Source organism: Brassica napus, chromosome A3, assembly GCF_020379485.1.
Source record: "Brassica napus cultivar Da-Ae chromosome A3, Da-Ae, whole genome shotgun sequence".
NCBI lineage: Eukaryota > Viridiplantae > Streptophyta > Magnoliopsida > Brassicales > Brassicaceae > Brassica > Brassica napus.
In genome coordinates this window covers 28,333,214-28,347,055 of record NC_063436.1, presented here as the reverse complement: position 1 = coordinate 28,347,055, position 13,842 = coordinate 28,333,214, and the positions used below count along the sequence as shown (strand labels likewise).

Genomic DNA, 13,842 nt, shown 5'->3' with positions numbered 1-13,842 from the left:
ATACGTTTAAGGTTTGTTAACTTGTTTATCCACTTAATTTTTCGAAAACATTCATGAAATGCATTTTTATGAAATTGATGATTTTACTGTAACCGGGAAAAGGCATGTAAATATAAATAAGTGGTGCAACTAAGGTAAATGTATTTATTATGTAGTACAACTAATATTTTTCGATTTCACTGCCAATGTACAGCTATGGACAAACCGGTACAACTCAAAAACTAGTACAACTATGTATAGTCGATATAACTAGAAAACTGATACAACTACTTGTTATTTTATTTAGTATTGTTTTAAATGTGCATAAATGTTATAATTTATGTATAATATGTAGCTAATATAACTAACACGGCTAGTAAATCATGTTTTACATATGAAATAAACAAACAAATATCCTAATTGGTATATGATGACAAAATTTCATCTATTTTATTTGTCACGACTTCACTCTTCTTCGCCACAACTTCATTCTTCTTTGTTGTATCTCTCTTCTTCATCATTGCATCTTTCTTCTTCGTTGCGGCATCCCTCTTCCTCACAGTGGATTCCTTTTTTTTTGTTAATCGTCGGTGAATCAGTCACTCTTACTCATCGCCGATGCTCCATCATTTTTGTTTTTTTAGGTGACTTGTGTTTTTTGGAACCATGGCTGAATACTTTTCTGGTTCCGCATCTATCTTTTTGGCCTTGAGAGCAAAAAAATGAAGATGATTTTTTTTTCAAAAATAGTACAACTAGTATAACTAGTATAACTTGTAAAAAAAATCACTATCCAAATAAAATACTATTGAAATAACCTATTCATGTATTTGATACATACATGCCGGGGAAGATTAGACGAGCATATCTTATTGGTTCTACATCATCCTCGTTTCTATCATCTTCATACTCTGAAAACAAAAATTAAAAATCACCATATTAATTGCAAAGTTGTACTACTTATACATGTTTTACTTGTATCAATTATAATGGGTATACTCAATCTCTTTATACTAGTTATACTCTTGGTAGTTATATTAATTTGAGTTGTACTAGTTGTATTAGTAACACTCTGCGTTTTTTTTTTTTGAATCTCATATGCAAAACATGAAATTTGCTTCTAGATAAGATATAATTGATTAAATATGACTCTGGGTTGATCGATTTGGGATAAGAAAGTGAAATTTGGTGGATGGTTAAAGAAATTTTTTTGATTTTGCTTCAAGGTGAAAAAATATTAATGGAGAAGAAAAGAGAAGGAAGAAGAAGATTAGGGTTTAACTTGGGTAGGTTTTTGGGTCTGCATCCGGGTCGGATTTAAGTAGGATAGTAATAGCATAAGTTAGTAAATATATTTAAGTTCTTAGGTCTTATGGTCTTTTCTTCCTAATTTTTATTTATTTTTAATTCATTTTTTAATTAAAAATAGAGGAGGTTTTTTCCAGATTTTTCTGACCCCCTTTGTCCCTTCTAGCATTTGTTCCATTAGTAGTAGCTAATATATTTTAGATAAAACTTTGTTTTTTTTTCTTGTTTAGATAGATAATATAATTAGTTACATTTTGGAAAATGCTTGCATAAATATTTATAGTATGGGATAAATCTAGCTGGAGGAAGACAGGTGGACGCCGAGAGCGGTGAGGTGGTCACCAGAACTTCTTCCATAAAACCCGATGATCTTCGAGCCTTTTTCTCCTTGTAGCACGAAGGGCTTTCCGTTAAAGAGTCCACACTGTAGCGGCCATAATCTTTCCTTGTTCGCCCGGAACGTGATGGATGTGATTTGACTCTCAGTGTAGGTCCCCTCGATGGCTTCGATGTAGTCATCATAAGTGATCATAATCTGTTAATAAACCTATATAAAGTTACATGAAGTATTTTTTTTGGCATTTTTTTAAATAGGCATTTTTAAGTTTTTATCACAAAATAACCTTCAAAAAATCAATTGACCAAAATAACTATTTTTATTTTGAAAATTTTTTATTTTAATTTTTAAAAATTTGAAACCATATACTCAAAACCTCATCCTTAATTCTATATTATAAGTCTAGATTAATTAACTCTAGGTATAAATATATTTTCTCTTTAATAACATTTTCTTGATAATTTTTTAAGAGCTATTTTTGTAACACCAATTACATGGAGTCTAAGTCAGAAAATAATGATTAAAACAAAAAATTTCGATGTCCTTCAGGCCAGTCCAGTATGTTTTGGCGTCTAAAGCTTAATAACATTTAATCTAACAATAAAAAAAGTGTCTTTGAAAGGTAGAAGATAAGTATCAAACCCTCCCATCTCTTTAAAAGAAAGAGATTGCCCGAACAACTATACCGCAATATGAATGTTTTGAAATTGCTGCCCTTCAAATATATAAATATAATTGGGCTCCTAAAACATGGGTTTTACCTCGTTGAGCCTAGGGCCGACCCTGCTGTCCTCTGACTCAGGAATAAGGGTTGCCGTATTCCAGTGACCAGCTCCAGCTACAATTGTGTTATCCTTGATGTAGTCAAACTTGATAAAGAGGCAACCAAGATCACTTTGTCCTACATATATTTTCTCTACACGGTCGAAGAAGCCATCGTCCCACTCGTTTCCTCCAACTCCGTTGCTCGCCTCTACTCCCTTAGGGAGTGTGAAGCAGGACTCAGCAGGTTCCCGGCCGCTCATCGTGAACGTAGGAACTTGAACAAGACTAGGAATATAGGTACGGTGACATGGATAATTCTCCTCAACCAAATCATTTATTTTAATTTCATTAAACTTATCTCCCTTAGCAATATAGATGGTAGCCTCTCGCTCCTTGTTACAACAACACAACACGAGACTAAGACTTTTATCATCGATGAAATAACTTGGCGGATAGATGCTCGACACTTTGAAACTTGACCATTCAGGAACTCGCACATTCATGAACTTCATCCACTCCACAGCTTCCCCATCCTTATTTTTAATCTGTTTTTTGGTCACCCAAATCTGTATATTCCTTGAGCCACATAATTTCTCTAAATACGAAAACCGATCCCCCCTATAAACATCAAGAGATTTAGGATCATCTCGAATGGAGGTTTTAGTAGGCAAGTTACAATAGAATTCGAATTTTTCTGTAGAGAAATCAAAGGTTTGAATACAATGTTCATGAAGCATTCTACGATAGGCAATCCAATACAAAGTTCCATTCAAGGATACACTGGACCTATTGTAGAATTCCATTGCAAACTCGTACGTTTTAGATTTCCTTGCATCAGATCCAAATTCAATGATATTAGCATGCAGAGTTGTATTACTAGATCTCCAAGAACCAAAGATCTTGTATTGTTTGTCAGGGCTACTATTGTCATATCCTATCCCACTGGAAGGTACTATGGATTTGTTCCATCTAATCTGTCTCAACCATGGGTTGCATATACCGGTCCCGCTAGTTGTAGAAAACATCAATAACCCATCGCAACATTCGACTGTCGTGACCAAAAAAGCTCTATAACCGGGAACAAACTGGGGTAAGTTATGCACTTCTATAGATGGACCATCAAGATTAACATCCACCAAACAAATCTTGGATTCGACAAACAAGATGAATTGTGGACGAGCACGAGACAAATGATTGTTGACAAAAAATTTGTCGTTGAAAAGAGCGTTCCATCGTTTGCAAACAAATCTGAAACGAGTGAGAGACTCTATCGGGATCAGAGAGAGTATCTTCTCCTCCAATTCCCAAGGAAGTTCCACCATTTGATTGTGTGTTTTTTTGTATGGAAGAAGTTGATGATAAAGACAATTACATCTTCAATTTATATAAAAAAGTGCATTTGTGTATATATAATTAACTTACATTGGTATCAATACTACAATAGGTAGAAAATCTTTAGCAGTCTAGATTTTTTTTTTAAAAAGTCTAGTTCTTTTCCCAAAAATACAATTATAAACAATTAAAAAGAGATGAATATGTATTTAATTTTAGATTGGATGTGTCTTGAAATAAAACTAAACCAATTTATTCTGAAAATCTGGTTCTGTTATCCAATTTTCTTTAAATTTACTAGAGCCAGGGTCCGCGCTTCGCGCGGATAATATTTTTTATTAAAATAAATTTTTATATTTTTGTAGTTTTAAATATCAGATATTGGAAGTTAAGTTTTGTTCGTTGTAGAATTAACCATAGAGTTTTTGTTTGAATGTGATGCGATGATCAGTTTCTGTTTTCTAAACAATAGTAAATTTGAAAAATATATGGTTGTTTGCATTGAAGTGTAAATTTTAAAACAGTTGACTGGTGTCGATTTCCGTATTGTGGTTTGATCCCATGTGAAGGTATGCCATCAGGCTTAGGATACCAGTTTATTCCTCTTTTGAAAGCGTTGTATGATATCTATGTCGTTGTCAAAGTAAAAGCGCGATCCTGGTGTGGTTGTGAGTGAAAGTTTCCCTGAAAATTAAAACATATTATAACCAAATAAAATTTAATAATATATGGAAATAAAATTTCGGTTGTATAGGGTTTTTCGAGTTTTTGGTGGTGCTAGAAAATAATTGGTCATTGTGACTTTAATCTTTTTAAAATATAAAGTAAGTTTTAAAATATGTAATTAATATATGTTTTTTGTATGGTTTAAAACTAATAAGATGTAAATAATGAAGAATATATTAAAACTAAATATATATATATAACCAAATTTATGATAAACATGGTCAAACGGTTCATAATTTGTATGCTAAATTAAAAAAAAAAATCTTCTAGATAAAAGAAAAATCTACATTTGTATTTGTGCATTAAATGAAAAAGGGAAATAATATGAAAAACTTCTTTGCAAACAATAGAGTGCATTAACAACTTGTATATTTTGTTTATTAGAGTTTTGGATAAATAATTAATATTTCAATAATAATAATGTTTTCATTCAAAAATAATAATATTTAAGTTGAAGATGAGATGAAGAGGAAGAGAATCACGATGAAATGGAGTCGGTGATTAGGGTTAGGGTGAGGATGAGTGATCTTTAGTTTTTAGAGAATTATATGTTTTAGGGCTTTTAGTATTTATGGGTTAGGGATTATGTTTTAGGACCTTTAGTATATGTGTAATAATGGATTATGACCTTTAGTATCTGAGTAATAATGAGCTGTTAAAATGGAATGTTGAGAATTGTGTAAATAGATTCTGAAATTTAGTAATAATGGGCTGCGAAGGTTGGTCTTTCAAGCTTAGTCCGGAATGACATGGCAGATTAGTTGGTTCTCAATTTTTTTGCCCATATGGCACTCCTAATTAAGAAATCTCAAAATTAGTAGCTTTTATATAGTAGGATTTGAAAGATTGATTACAAGGAAATAAATAAGAGACCAAAACAGTTAGTGGAGCTTATTGAATCAAAGACTTAAGAGAATTCAAAATTTGAGTAAATTGGAAAAAATCTGAGATTTGAGTAAATCTAATAAAATCCGAAATTTGAGTAAATCCTAAAAATTTTTTTGCAAGTTTTAAAGTTTTTTGAAGAAATTTCAGATTTTTTGAAACCTTTTAAATTTTTAATATTTATGTAAATAATATTTTCATTTTAAATTACTCTAATTTGATTTTTATCATCTTATGAAATACATAAAAAATATAAAAGTATATGAACCCAAGTCCGTTAATAAATATACGTGTATTAACTGGACTATTTGGGTTTATTGTTAGGCTACTCAGTCTAAGTAGCTTGGGCTTTAAAACATCAAATAATAGGTTTAACAGTTGGATGACAATACATTAAATCTATCTCTTATCTTTTTGAATAACCAATAATTTTTTTTATAAATTATTTTAATTTAATTAATCATATATTACCTAATGACATTTTAGTATATTTTATAGTTTTTTCAATCTTCGTGAAATGCGTTAAAGTGATACTTATAAAAACCGGATGGAGTATTAGGTAAGAAGATACCAATTCAAATGTCGGTAGATTAATTGCATTGGTTACTCATGTCATTATATGGTGTTACTGTCTATCTACGAATCCGATTTAGAATTTGTATAGTGATAATCAAGTCCATGATACACATAAATATTCACTTAAGCTTTTGAAATTACAAGCTTAAGTATTTATTATAAAAAAATATCCTATCTATATGTGTTAAATGGCGTGATTACCTTTTCCGCAGACAGTACTATCACATGCATATGCACTGCTTACAAAATCTTTGTCACTGTATAAACTAACAAGACTTATGAAATCACTTTAAAAGCACTTTAAAAAAAAAATTAAAAGCAAATTTGCTTTAAAGTAGTTTGTATTACATAAGAAGTTTGCTTGAAAGTGATGTAAGAGCGGTAAAAACATACTATTCAATAGTCTTGCTTAATCAACTATATTTAGTAACATTCAATTCTGATGGTTGTTTGAATATATAGGTTTAAACTATATAAGATAATCTTTCATAAAGTGCTATTTCATTCATAATGTATTAATTTACAATTCTTTTTAGAGTTGTAAGGCCATCAGCATTGAGAGTTCTAATGGGGTTCATGGGCCCGGGTTCATAGGCCCGGAAGGCAAAAATAAATCAAAAATTGGGTTTATTTACGCGACCCGCCTCTTATTACTGACCCCGTATGAGCTCGGTTCATGCCAGGTGTCACCCACCCATTGGAAACGCGTTCGCGAGTTCACGAGGAGGAAAGCGGAGAGAAAGCATTTTCTCTCATTTCTCAAAAAAAGCTAGGGTTTCTCTCCGAAAGGCGATTTTGGTGCGACGGTGACCGTTCTTCACTTTCCTCTATCTACTCGACGACGGAGTGTCTCCTCTACGAGCCCAGGTGAGTATGGAGTTGATTCACGGTTTAATCAAGCGTTTATCGTGTCGAAACCGATGTGGGGGACTCGAAATAGATTTTGTGGTTTCGAGTTTGGGTTCGAAATCGGAAAGGGGTTTTCGCTATATGGTTTTAAAACCTCATGCGGGGTTCGATTTAGGGTTTGTTTATCTGGGATTTGAAATCGATTTGGGAGTTTCGAGTTATGGTTTTAAATCTGCATGTGGGTTCGATTTATGGGTCGTTTCATCATAATTTTTCGTGATTATTTCGTAATTTGTTTTATCTTTGTTGTTTAGATGGATCCCGTGGAAGATAGAAGAAATACAAAGAGGCAAGAGGAGTACTACAACAGTATGGGAAACGTGGCCGATTCAGAATATGGGATTCCCAGGAGGTGTCCCTGTGGTGGGAGAATCCGAGACGAGGTTCGCGTGAAGGAGAAGTACGACACTCTGCCTGGGAAACGCTTCTTCACGTGCATCAACTACGAGGTAAGAGATACAATGCAGATGGGTTTGAAGATGTATAGATTATGTTTTAGTGACGCGAGTCTAATGTGTTTATGTTGTCAACAAGGCTGATGGGTTTCATTACCGTCAGCCTTGGGTTATAGGTGTGCAGGAGGAGATCGAAAGTCTGCGTAGGCGGGTGGAGAAGGCTGAGCAGGTGATCAAGTTGGTGCCCAATCTCAATAAACATATCGACACAGTTGAGGTTAGTGAACTTTTTAAGAGTATCGAATAGGTACTGTAAAGATTTGTAAAGTTTGGTTATTTTTAAGTCCATAACACGGTTTGTTTGTTTCCATCTGCAGGCAGAGGTTAACCGCCTCAGTTTGGCGGTTGATAACCTCACTGCTGAGATTTATTCTCTCACTGTGCAGGTCGCAAATCTGGAGAAGGTCTGCTTCGAATAAAAACCTTAAGGTAAACACTCAAGCTTAACTAAGCTTAACTGAACTGAAGTATTTAGCTTGCTCTGATGAATGCTGAACTAGAGGTGAACTGAACTAGATAGAGTAGGTAACTGAACTAGAAATGAAGTGAACTAGGTAGACTAGGAACTGAAAAACATTAATTATCAGTTGGTTGGTTGATCTGATGAATGCTGTTTTGAATGCTCTCTGTCCACTCCTTGTACTAGTTTTTTAAAACAGATTTGATGTGTAATGAATGCCGTTAGAGAACAACTTGTTGTGTAATTAACTTTAATGAATTTTGGTGGTTAGACTTACTTTAATTGCTCTCTCTTATCAAAGCACAATGGTAGTTTAAAAAACATAGTTAGAAGTAAAAAATCTGAAAACCAAAACCACGTTTAAAACATCACCCCAAACCAAAATGGAACCGTTTTCTCTAGATTCTCCCGGGTTTATGAACCTTTTATCTTCCCAGACCAGTCAACCCATAGACGTAGGGTCCATAGGCGTAGGGTCTTCTACTGTTCCAAAACCGGTGGAGAGGAAAAAGTGGACAACACAAAAAGACATTGTTCTGATCAGTGTTTGGTTGAACACCAGCAAGGATCCGATAGTTAGTAACCAGCAGAAGTTAGGGTCGTTTTGGAATAGAATAGCAGAGTACTTCAATTCAAGCCCTCAGCTGAGTGGCTACGCTCCTAGAGAGTGGAGTCAGTGTAAGCAGAGGTGGGGTAGAGTTAATGAGCAGGTCTGTAAGTTTGTGGGTAGTTATGAGGCGGCATTGAAGGAACAAGCTAGTGGTCAAAATGAGAACGATGTCATGAAGTCTGTCCATGACATCTTCTTTAACGACTACCAGCTCAAGTTCACACTCGAGCATGCGTGGAGGGAACTGAGGTTTGATCAAAAATGGAGATCAAACTCTGTTTCCAGAGATGGTCCAAAAGAGAAAAGGAAGGAAGCTGCGGTTACAGAGCCTGAGTTGGAAGAGGTTAGGCCTCTTGGTATTAAGGCTTCCAAAGCTGCGAAACGAAAGAAGCACGGGAATGAAGCAGCTCTTGATCAGATAGAGAGCATACTAGCAAAGAAAACTATCATATCAAACCGGAAAATCCTTGATCGTCTCTTAGGAAAAAATACAGATACACTTTCTGATCAAGAAAGGACACTCAAGAATAAACTGATATCTGAAATGCTTTGAGTTGGTCAGTGGGTAATTTTTTTTGTGATATGTGATTTTTTGTATGTTTTGTGTTGTCTATTTCTTTTTGTTTTTTTTGAGTGTTGTCTAGACTAGAGTGTGATTTGTGATTTGTGATATGTGATTTCTTGAGTGTTGTCTAGACTTTTTGTTTAACTTTATTGATTCGCCTCTGTTTTGTGTTGCAGGTCACGGGTTGCAGGAGGTGGATGCTTGTACTTGTGTTCCAGTCACGGGTTCACGCTTTCTCTGTTTCTTTTATGTACCTGTCTTTTAGCTTTATGTACCTCTCTTTTAGCTCTATGTATGTCGGTTTCAATCACGGGAAAGTGTAGAATGTTGGATATTTCTACACTTCTATCTTATGTAATCACGGGTGTATGTACCCCTGATAACTTCATTCACGGGTGTAAACATTGTCTCCCTATATATATTATGTTTGTCACTTCTCTTTGGCGATCATTTATAAAATCTCCAATGCAACTTCTCTTTCTTTCTCACTTGTCTTTGTGAAACACAAAGTATTTGTATGACCCACTGCTTTCCTCATCCTCCTCTACACCAAGTCTCTCTCCTTGTATTTAGGTAATCACATATCTTGAACCGTAGCTTTTTTAATTAAGGTTTGTATGAAACAAAAGATATAATCACATATCTTGAACCGTAGCTTTTTTAATTAAGGTTTGTATGAAACAAAATCTATAATCATATTTTAACCGTTGTTTTTTTTAAAAAAATGAACCGTTGCTTTTTAAACGAACCGTTGCTTTTCTTACAAGTATCATGTATATTCTAATGTACCGTTGCTTTTTTTTTTATATGAAACACCGATTTTGTTTGAAACATATATGAACCGTTGCTTTTTTTTATATGTATATAAAATACAATTTAAAGAAATAAATGAAACAAACAACATTTTGTTTAATTAATATGATAACAGCATTTTGTTTAATTAATATGATAATATATTTTTTTTTTAATATGTACAAAGGATGTCTTCCTCATCAAGTGATGAAGTAGATGAAGCTTTAGATGAAATTGTCGACGAAGTAGTCGATAATTACATCGACTCAATGGTTAATGCTCAAATCAACAAGCCGAAGCGACGAAGTTATATCGAAAGAGAGCGGGAACTAGGACACAAACAACTATGGAACGATTATTTCGCGGAAAATCCAACATACCAGCCGGAAATGTTTAGGCGCCGTTTTCGAATGAACAAAACTTTGTTCCTTCGCATAGTCCAAAGCCTAACTACTGAACTGCCATACTTTCAGCAAAGAAGAAATGCTCATGGAAGGTTGGGGCTATCTGCACTTCAAAAGTGCACGGCAGCAATACGTATGCTGGCATACGGACAATCGGGAGATATGTATGACGAATATCTCCGACTAGGTGAAAGTACTTCACGTTTATGTTTGGATAATTTCACTAATGGGATTATACAATTGTTTGGAGCTGAGTATTTAAGAAGACCTACACCGGCGGATATTCAACGATTACTCGATGTTGGAGAGGCACGGGGGTTTCCAGGGATGGTAGGCAGCATCGATTGTATGCATTGGGAGTGGAAAAACTGCCCAACGGCTTGGAGAGGGCAGTTTACACGTGGTTCAGGAAAGCCGACAATTGTCTTAGAAGCTGTGGCATCACAGGATCTTTGGATATGGCACGTATTTTTCGGTTTACCAGGTACTCTCAACGATATCAATGTTCTTGATCGGTCTCCAATTTTTGATGACATTTTACAAGGTCGAGCACCTAAAGTTAATTTCAAGGTCAACAACCACACCTATCATATGGCATACTACCTTACTGACGGAATTTATCCGCATTGGGCTACATTTATCCAATCCATCCCACTTCCTCAAGGTCCTAAAGCAGTGCGGTTTGCTGAACGCCAAGAAGCCACTAGAAAAGATGCCGAACGTGCTTTTGGAGTATTGCAATCGAGATTTGCAATAGTTAAAAACCCAGCTTTACAATGGGACAAGGAAAAAATAGGAAGGATTATGAGATGTTGTGTTATATTGCACAATATGATAGTCGAGAACGAAAGAGACGGATACAATCAAATTGATACATCAGAGTTCGAGTCGGGAGAGTCAAGCAGAAGTTCCCAGGTGCGAAGAAGAGAAAGTTTGAATGTCCATAATTTCCTTGGCATTCGCACTGAAGTTCGAAATTCCGATAAACATAATCGTTTGAAAGCTGATCTCATCGAAAATATCTGGCAAATGTTTGGTAATGTAGATGATTGATCGTTGTATGTTCATGAATTCTCAATGTATTGAATAAATTTCTTTTATTAATATATTGGTTAATGTAATCAATTCTTAATGTATTCAATATTTTAAAACTTATTATATTTTATTCATTTATTTTCAATATAGTAAAAAGATTGAAAATAAAGAAAAATAATATTATTTTATTTCTATGAACCCCTTCTGCAGGTTCACCAATGCAGGAACACAATCGATAGAGGTTCACAACTATTTAAGGTCCCACCCAAAAAATAATAAAAAAACCTTATGAACCCCAAGAGGGGTTCACCAATGCGGATGCCCTAAGAGTTCGAAACGATGTCTCATTTGGAGAAAGAAGACAGAATGAATAAAGGTTTAAATTTTTTTTACAATTCTGTTTACGTCATTCACATACAAACCAACACTACAATCAAAAGATTATTGTGACTATAGGATCCCGCTCATCATGATGACTCGCCAACGATTTTTTAAGCAAAGTAGGTAGGATTATTTTTGTAGCTAGTATACTAAATGTGGTGTGACTACTAGTGGGTATAACTATGGGCTTATAGCTCAAATATACTTGAAAAATCTCATTTTCACTCATACACTAACTAAATAACATTGACAGCTAATACCCATTACTCTAACTAAAATAAAGTGGGTTCCTATAATTTTCTTCTTCCTCTTCCCCAATAAAGTGAGACCCTGTAACTTTCTTCTTCATCGCATCTTAGTGATGAAGTAGATCTATTCGGTTCCGGCTTAGTGAGAGAAAGTAGATCTATTCGGTTCCGGCTTACGGCCGGCGCGTGAGCGAGCGTGCCGTCGCCGGAACTGTGGTCCGTCCGTTTAAAAGTTATCTTAGTGCCTCTCTTCGTATCCCTCCTCCACTATCGCTTTGTCTGAGCTGTGGATCCGACCTAATCTATGGTGCATGGCGGGTTCTTGTCTGGAGTGAAGACGCGGTCGTGGGGAAGGGTTTCTGCGGTGGAGAGGAGGTATTTTTAGATCAAGGTTCGAATCCGTGTAGGGGAGGCTTTTACAGCTCCGTCGTCGTCGGTTTTTCTCCGGGAGGTGGAGGCTCCTGTAGCTCCGCCGTCGTCGGTTCAGTTTCCGGGAGGGGGAGGCTTACCTAGTTCCGTCGTCGCCGTCTTGTTACCGGAGGGTGGAGGCTACTATAGCTCTACACTGCCGGCGTGATACCCGTAGGAAGTTTGGGTGTTAGCGGTGAAAGTTTGGTTGGGTTGTTGTTCTTGTCGGCGGAAAGTTGAGGTTGTGGTTTCGGGTTTTAATCCCGAGACAAGAGTGGGTGGTTCTGATGAGAGCGCGGTTTGTCCGATGACGCTTTCGGTGGAGGACCATCGGAGAAGAAGGTAGATCGAGGCGGGTTATGAGATCCGGCGAAACGAAGGTACGGTGAGATGGATCTGGAGGCGTTTCGAGGCGGAGACGGTCAGGTCGAGGCGGTGTGCGACGCGTGTCGATCCGAGGGCGCAGATGCTTCCACGTGTACAGCAGCCAGCTTCCTTGATGCGTTTGTCCAGCCGACGTCGTTCGGTCTTGTATGGTTTGGGCCGCGGGCCCGTTAAAGTGTTAGATTGTAGCCGTTAGGCTTTTGGGCTTTTAGGTTTTATTGTGTATTTGGGCCTTAGGCCATGTATTTTGGGCTTGGCCCGGTTTATTAATAAAAATTAAATCCTTGGCGGAAAAAAAAAAAAAACTTTCTTCTTCATCTTTCCTTTTATATTTCTATGTAATTTTTGTAAATCAAAATATGATTCTTCCAAATTCATTTTTCCAAAAACGTTATCATTAATCATTATCTTTTTTTTTCCTAAGTTTTTTTTAAGATATATGAAGATACATGGCTGATGGTGGTGTAGTGATGGCATATTCGACGGCAACATCAACGGTAGAGACGTACAACGACTCATCTATGAACTACCATAAACATCTTCTCGTCACTCTGATTCATTATTGCCATGAATTAAGATTGAAAACTATCACATCTAGATAAAAATACATAAAAAACAAGTTGAGAATACAAAGAATCGTAGAAAACATGCGAGATATGCGGAGATCATGGTTTCTGGTCGACAATGGCTAAGGAAGAAGATGAAGTTATTTTCGTAATTTTGCAACATTTATGAAAAAAAACAAAAATTATGTGTACATTACATTCAAACTGTACATGTGTACACTTAATTTTGTATTATACATCAAAGTGATTGTGTACACATTTTTGGCTTTTTGTAGGTTTTCTATCTAAATAATTAAGCTTCTGCGACTTTATGAACTCACATAATGTTAACATAATGTACATGTGAACTTTTTTCCTTCTTCCCATGTACACGCAGGGTTGGGCATCCTTGAAATATGACTGAACCTAAATATCATCCTTCACACCTTCTTTAAGAGCTTCTGATTAATGTGTGTGTTTTCATGCTAGCTTCATGGTAGGTCTTAGCTTGATTAATTTATGGTTGTTTTACATATGTACACTATCATATTTCTCGTACATATGTACACCACCATATGTTCTGTACACATGTACGCTAATTCACTTTTTCGTACACACGTCTAATGAAGATGAATTGAAAAGTTTGGGGTCAAAACGTAATTATGTGAATCTTAAAGTATAATAGCGTACATGTGTACATGCGGTTATCCAATCGTTCTTTTAATTGAACTAAACGCA

At 35.6% G+C, this 13,842-nt stretch overlaps 4 protein-coding genes across 5 annotated transcripts; 3 read left to right on the top strand and 1 right to left on the bottom strand.

Annotated features, from left to right (window-relative positions):
• Positions 1-190: 190 nt before the first annotated feature.
• On the bottom strand, positions 191-6,411 carry LOC106407308 (jacalin-related lectin 38-like). The gene is made up of 2 exons (XM_048764501.1): positions 2,386-6,411; positions 191-1,822 (listed from the first exon to the last, which is right to left on the bottom strand). The coding sequence occupies exons 1-2, from the start codon at positions 3,709-3,711 to the stop codon at positions 1,583-1,585; spliced, it is 1,566 nt and encodes a 521-aa protein (XP_048620458.1). The 5' UTR covers positions 3,712-6,411; the 3' UTR covers positions 191-1,582.
• A 662-nt stretch (positions 6,412-7,073) lies between these two features.
• On the top strand, positions 7,074-11,041 carry LOC111214503. Of its 2 annotated transcripts, XR_007327051.1 has the most exons (5): positions 7,074-7,266; positions 7,352-7,489; positions 7,590-7,701; positions 9,084-9,480; positions 9,887-11,041. XR_007327051.1 is itself a non-coding variant. In XM_022717427.2 (3 exons), the coding sequence occupies exons 1-3, from the start codon at positions 7,129-7,131 to the stop codon at positions 7,689-7,691; spliced, it is 378 nt and encodes a 125-aa protein (XP_022573148.2). In that variant the 5' UTR covers positions 7,074-7,128; the 3' UTR covers positions 7,692-7,822. The 2 variants fall into 2 exon arrangements, 1 of the variants encoding a protein (XP_022573148.2); XM_022717427.2 differs by lacking the exons at positions 9,084-9,480; positions 9,887-11,041 and having other exon boundaries at positions 7,590-7,822.
• Positions 8,116-8,895, top strand: LOC106407299 (glutathione S-transferase T3-like). Its single transcript, XM_013848141.2, has one exon. The coding sequence runs from the start codon at positions 8,116-8,118 to the stop codon at positions 8,893-8,895; it is 780 nt and encodes a 259-aa protein (XP_013703595.2).
• On the top strand, positions 9,888-12,344 carry LOC125607224. Its single transcript, XM_048777090.1, has 2 exons — positions 9,888-10,587; positions 12,175-12,344. The coding sequence occupies exons 1-2, from the start codon at positions 9,888-9,890 to the stop codon at positions 12,342-12,344; spliced, it is 870 nt and encodes a 289-aa protein (XP_048633047.1).
• Positions 12,345-13,842: the final 1,498 nt, after the last annotated feature.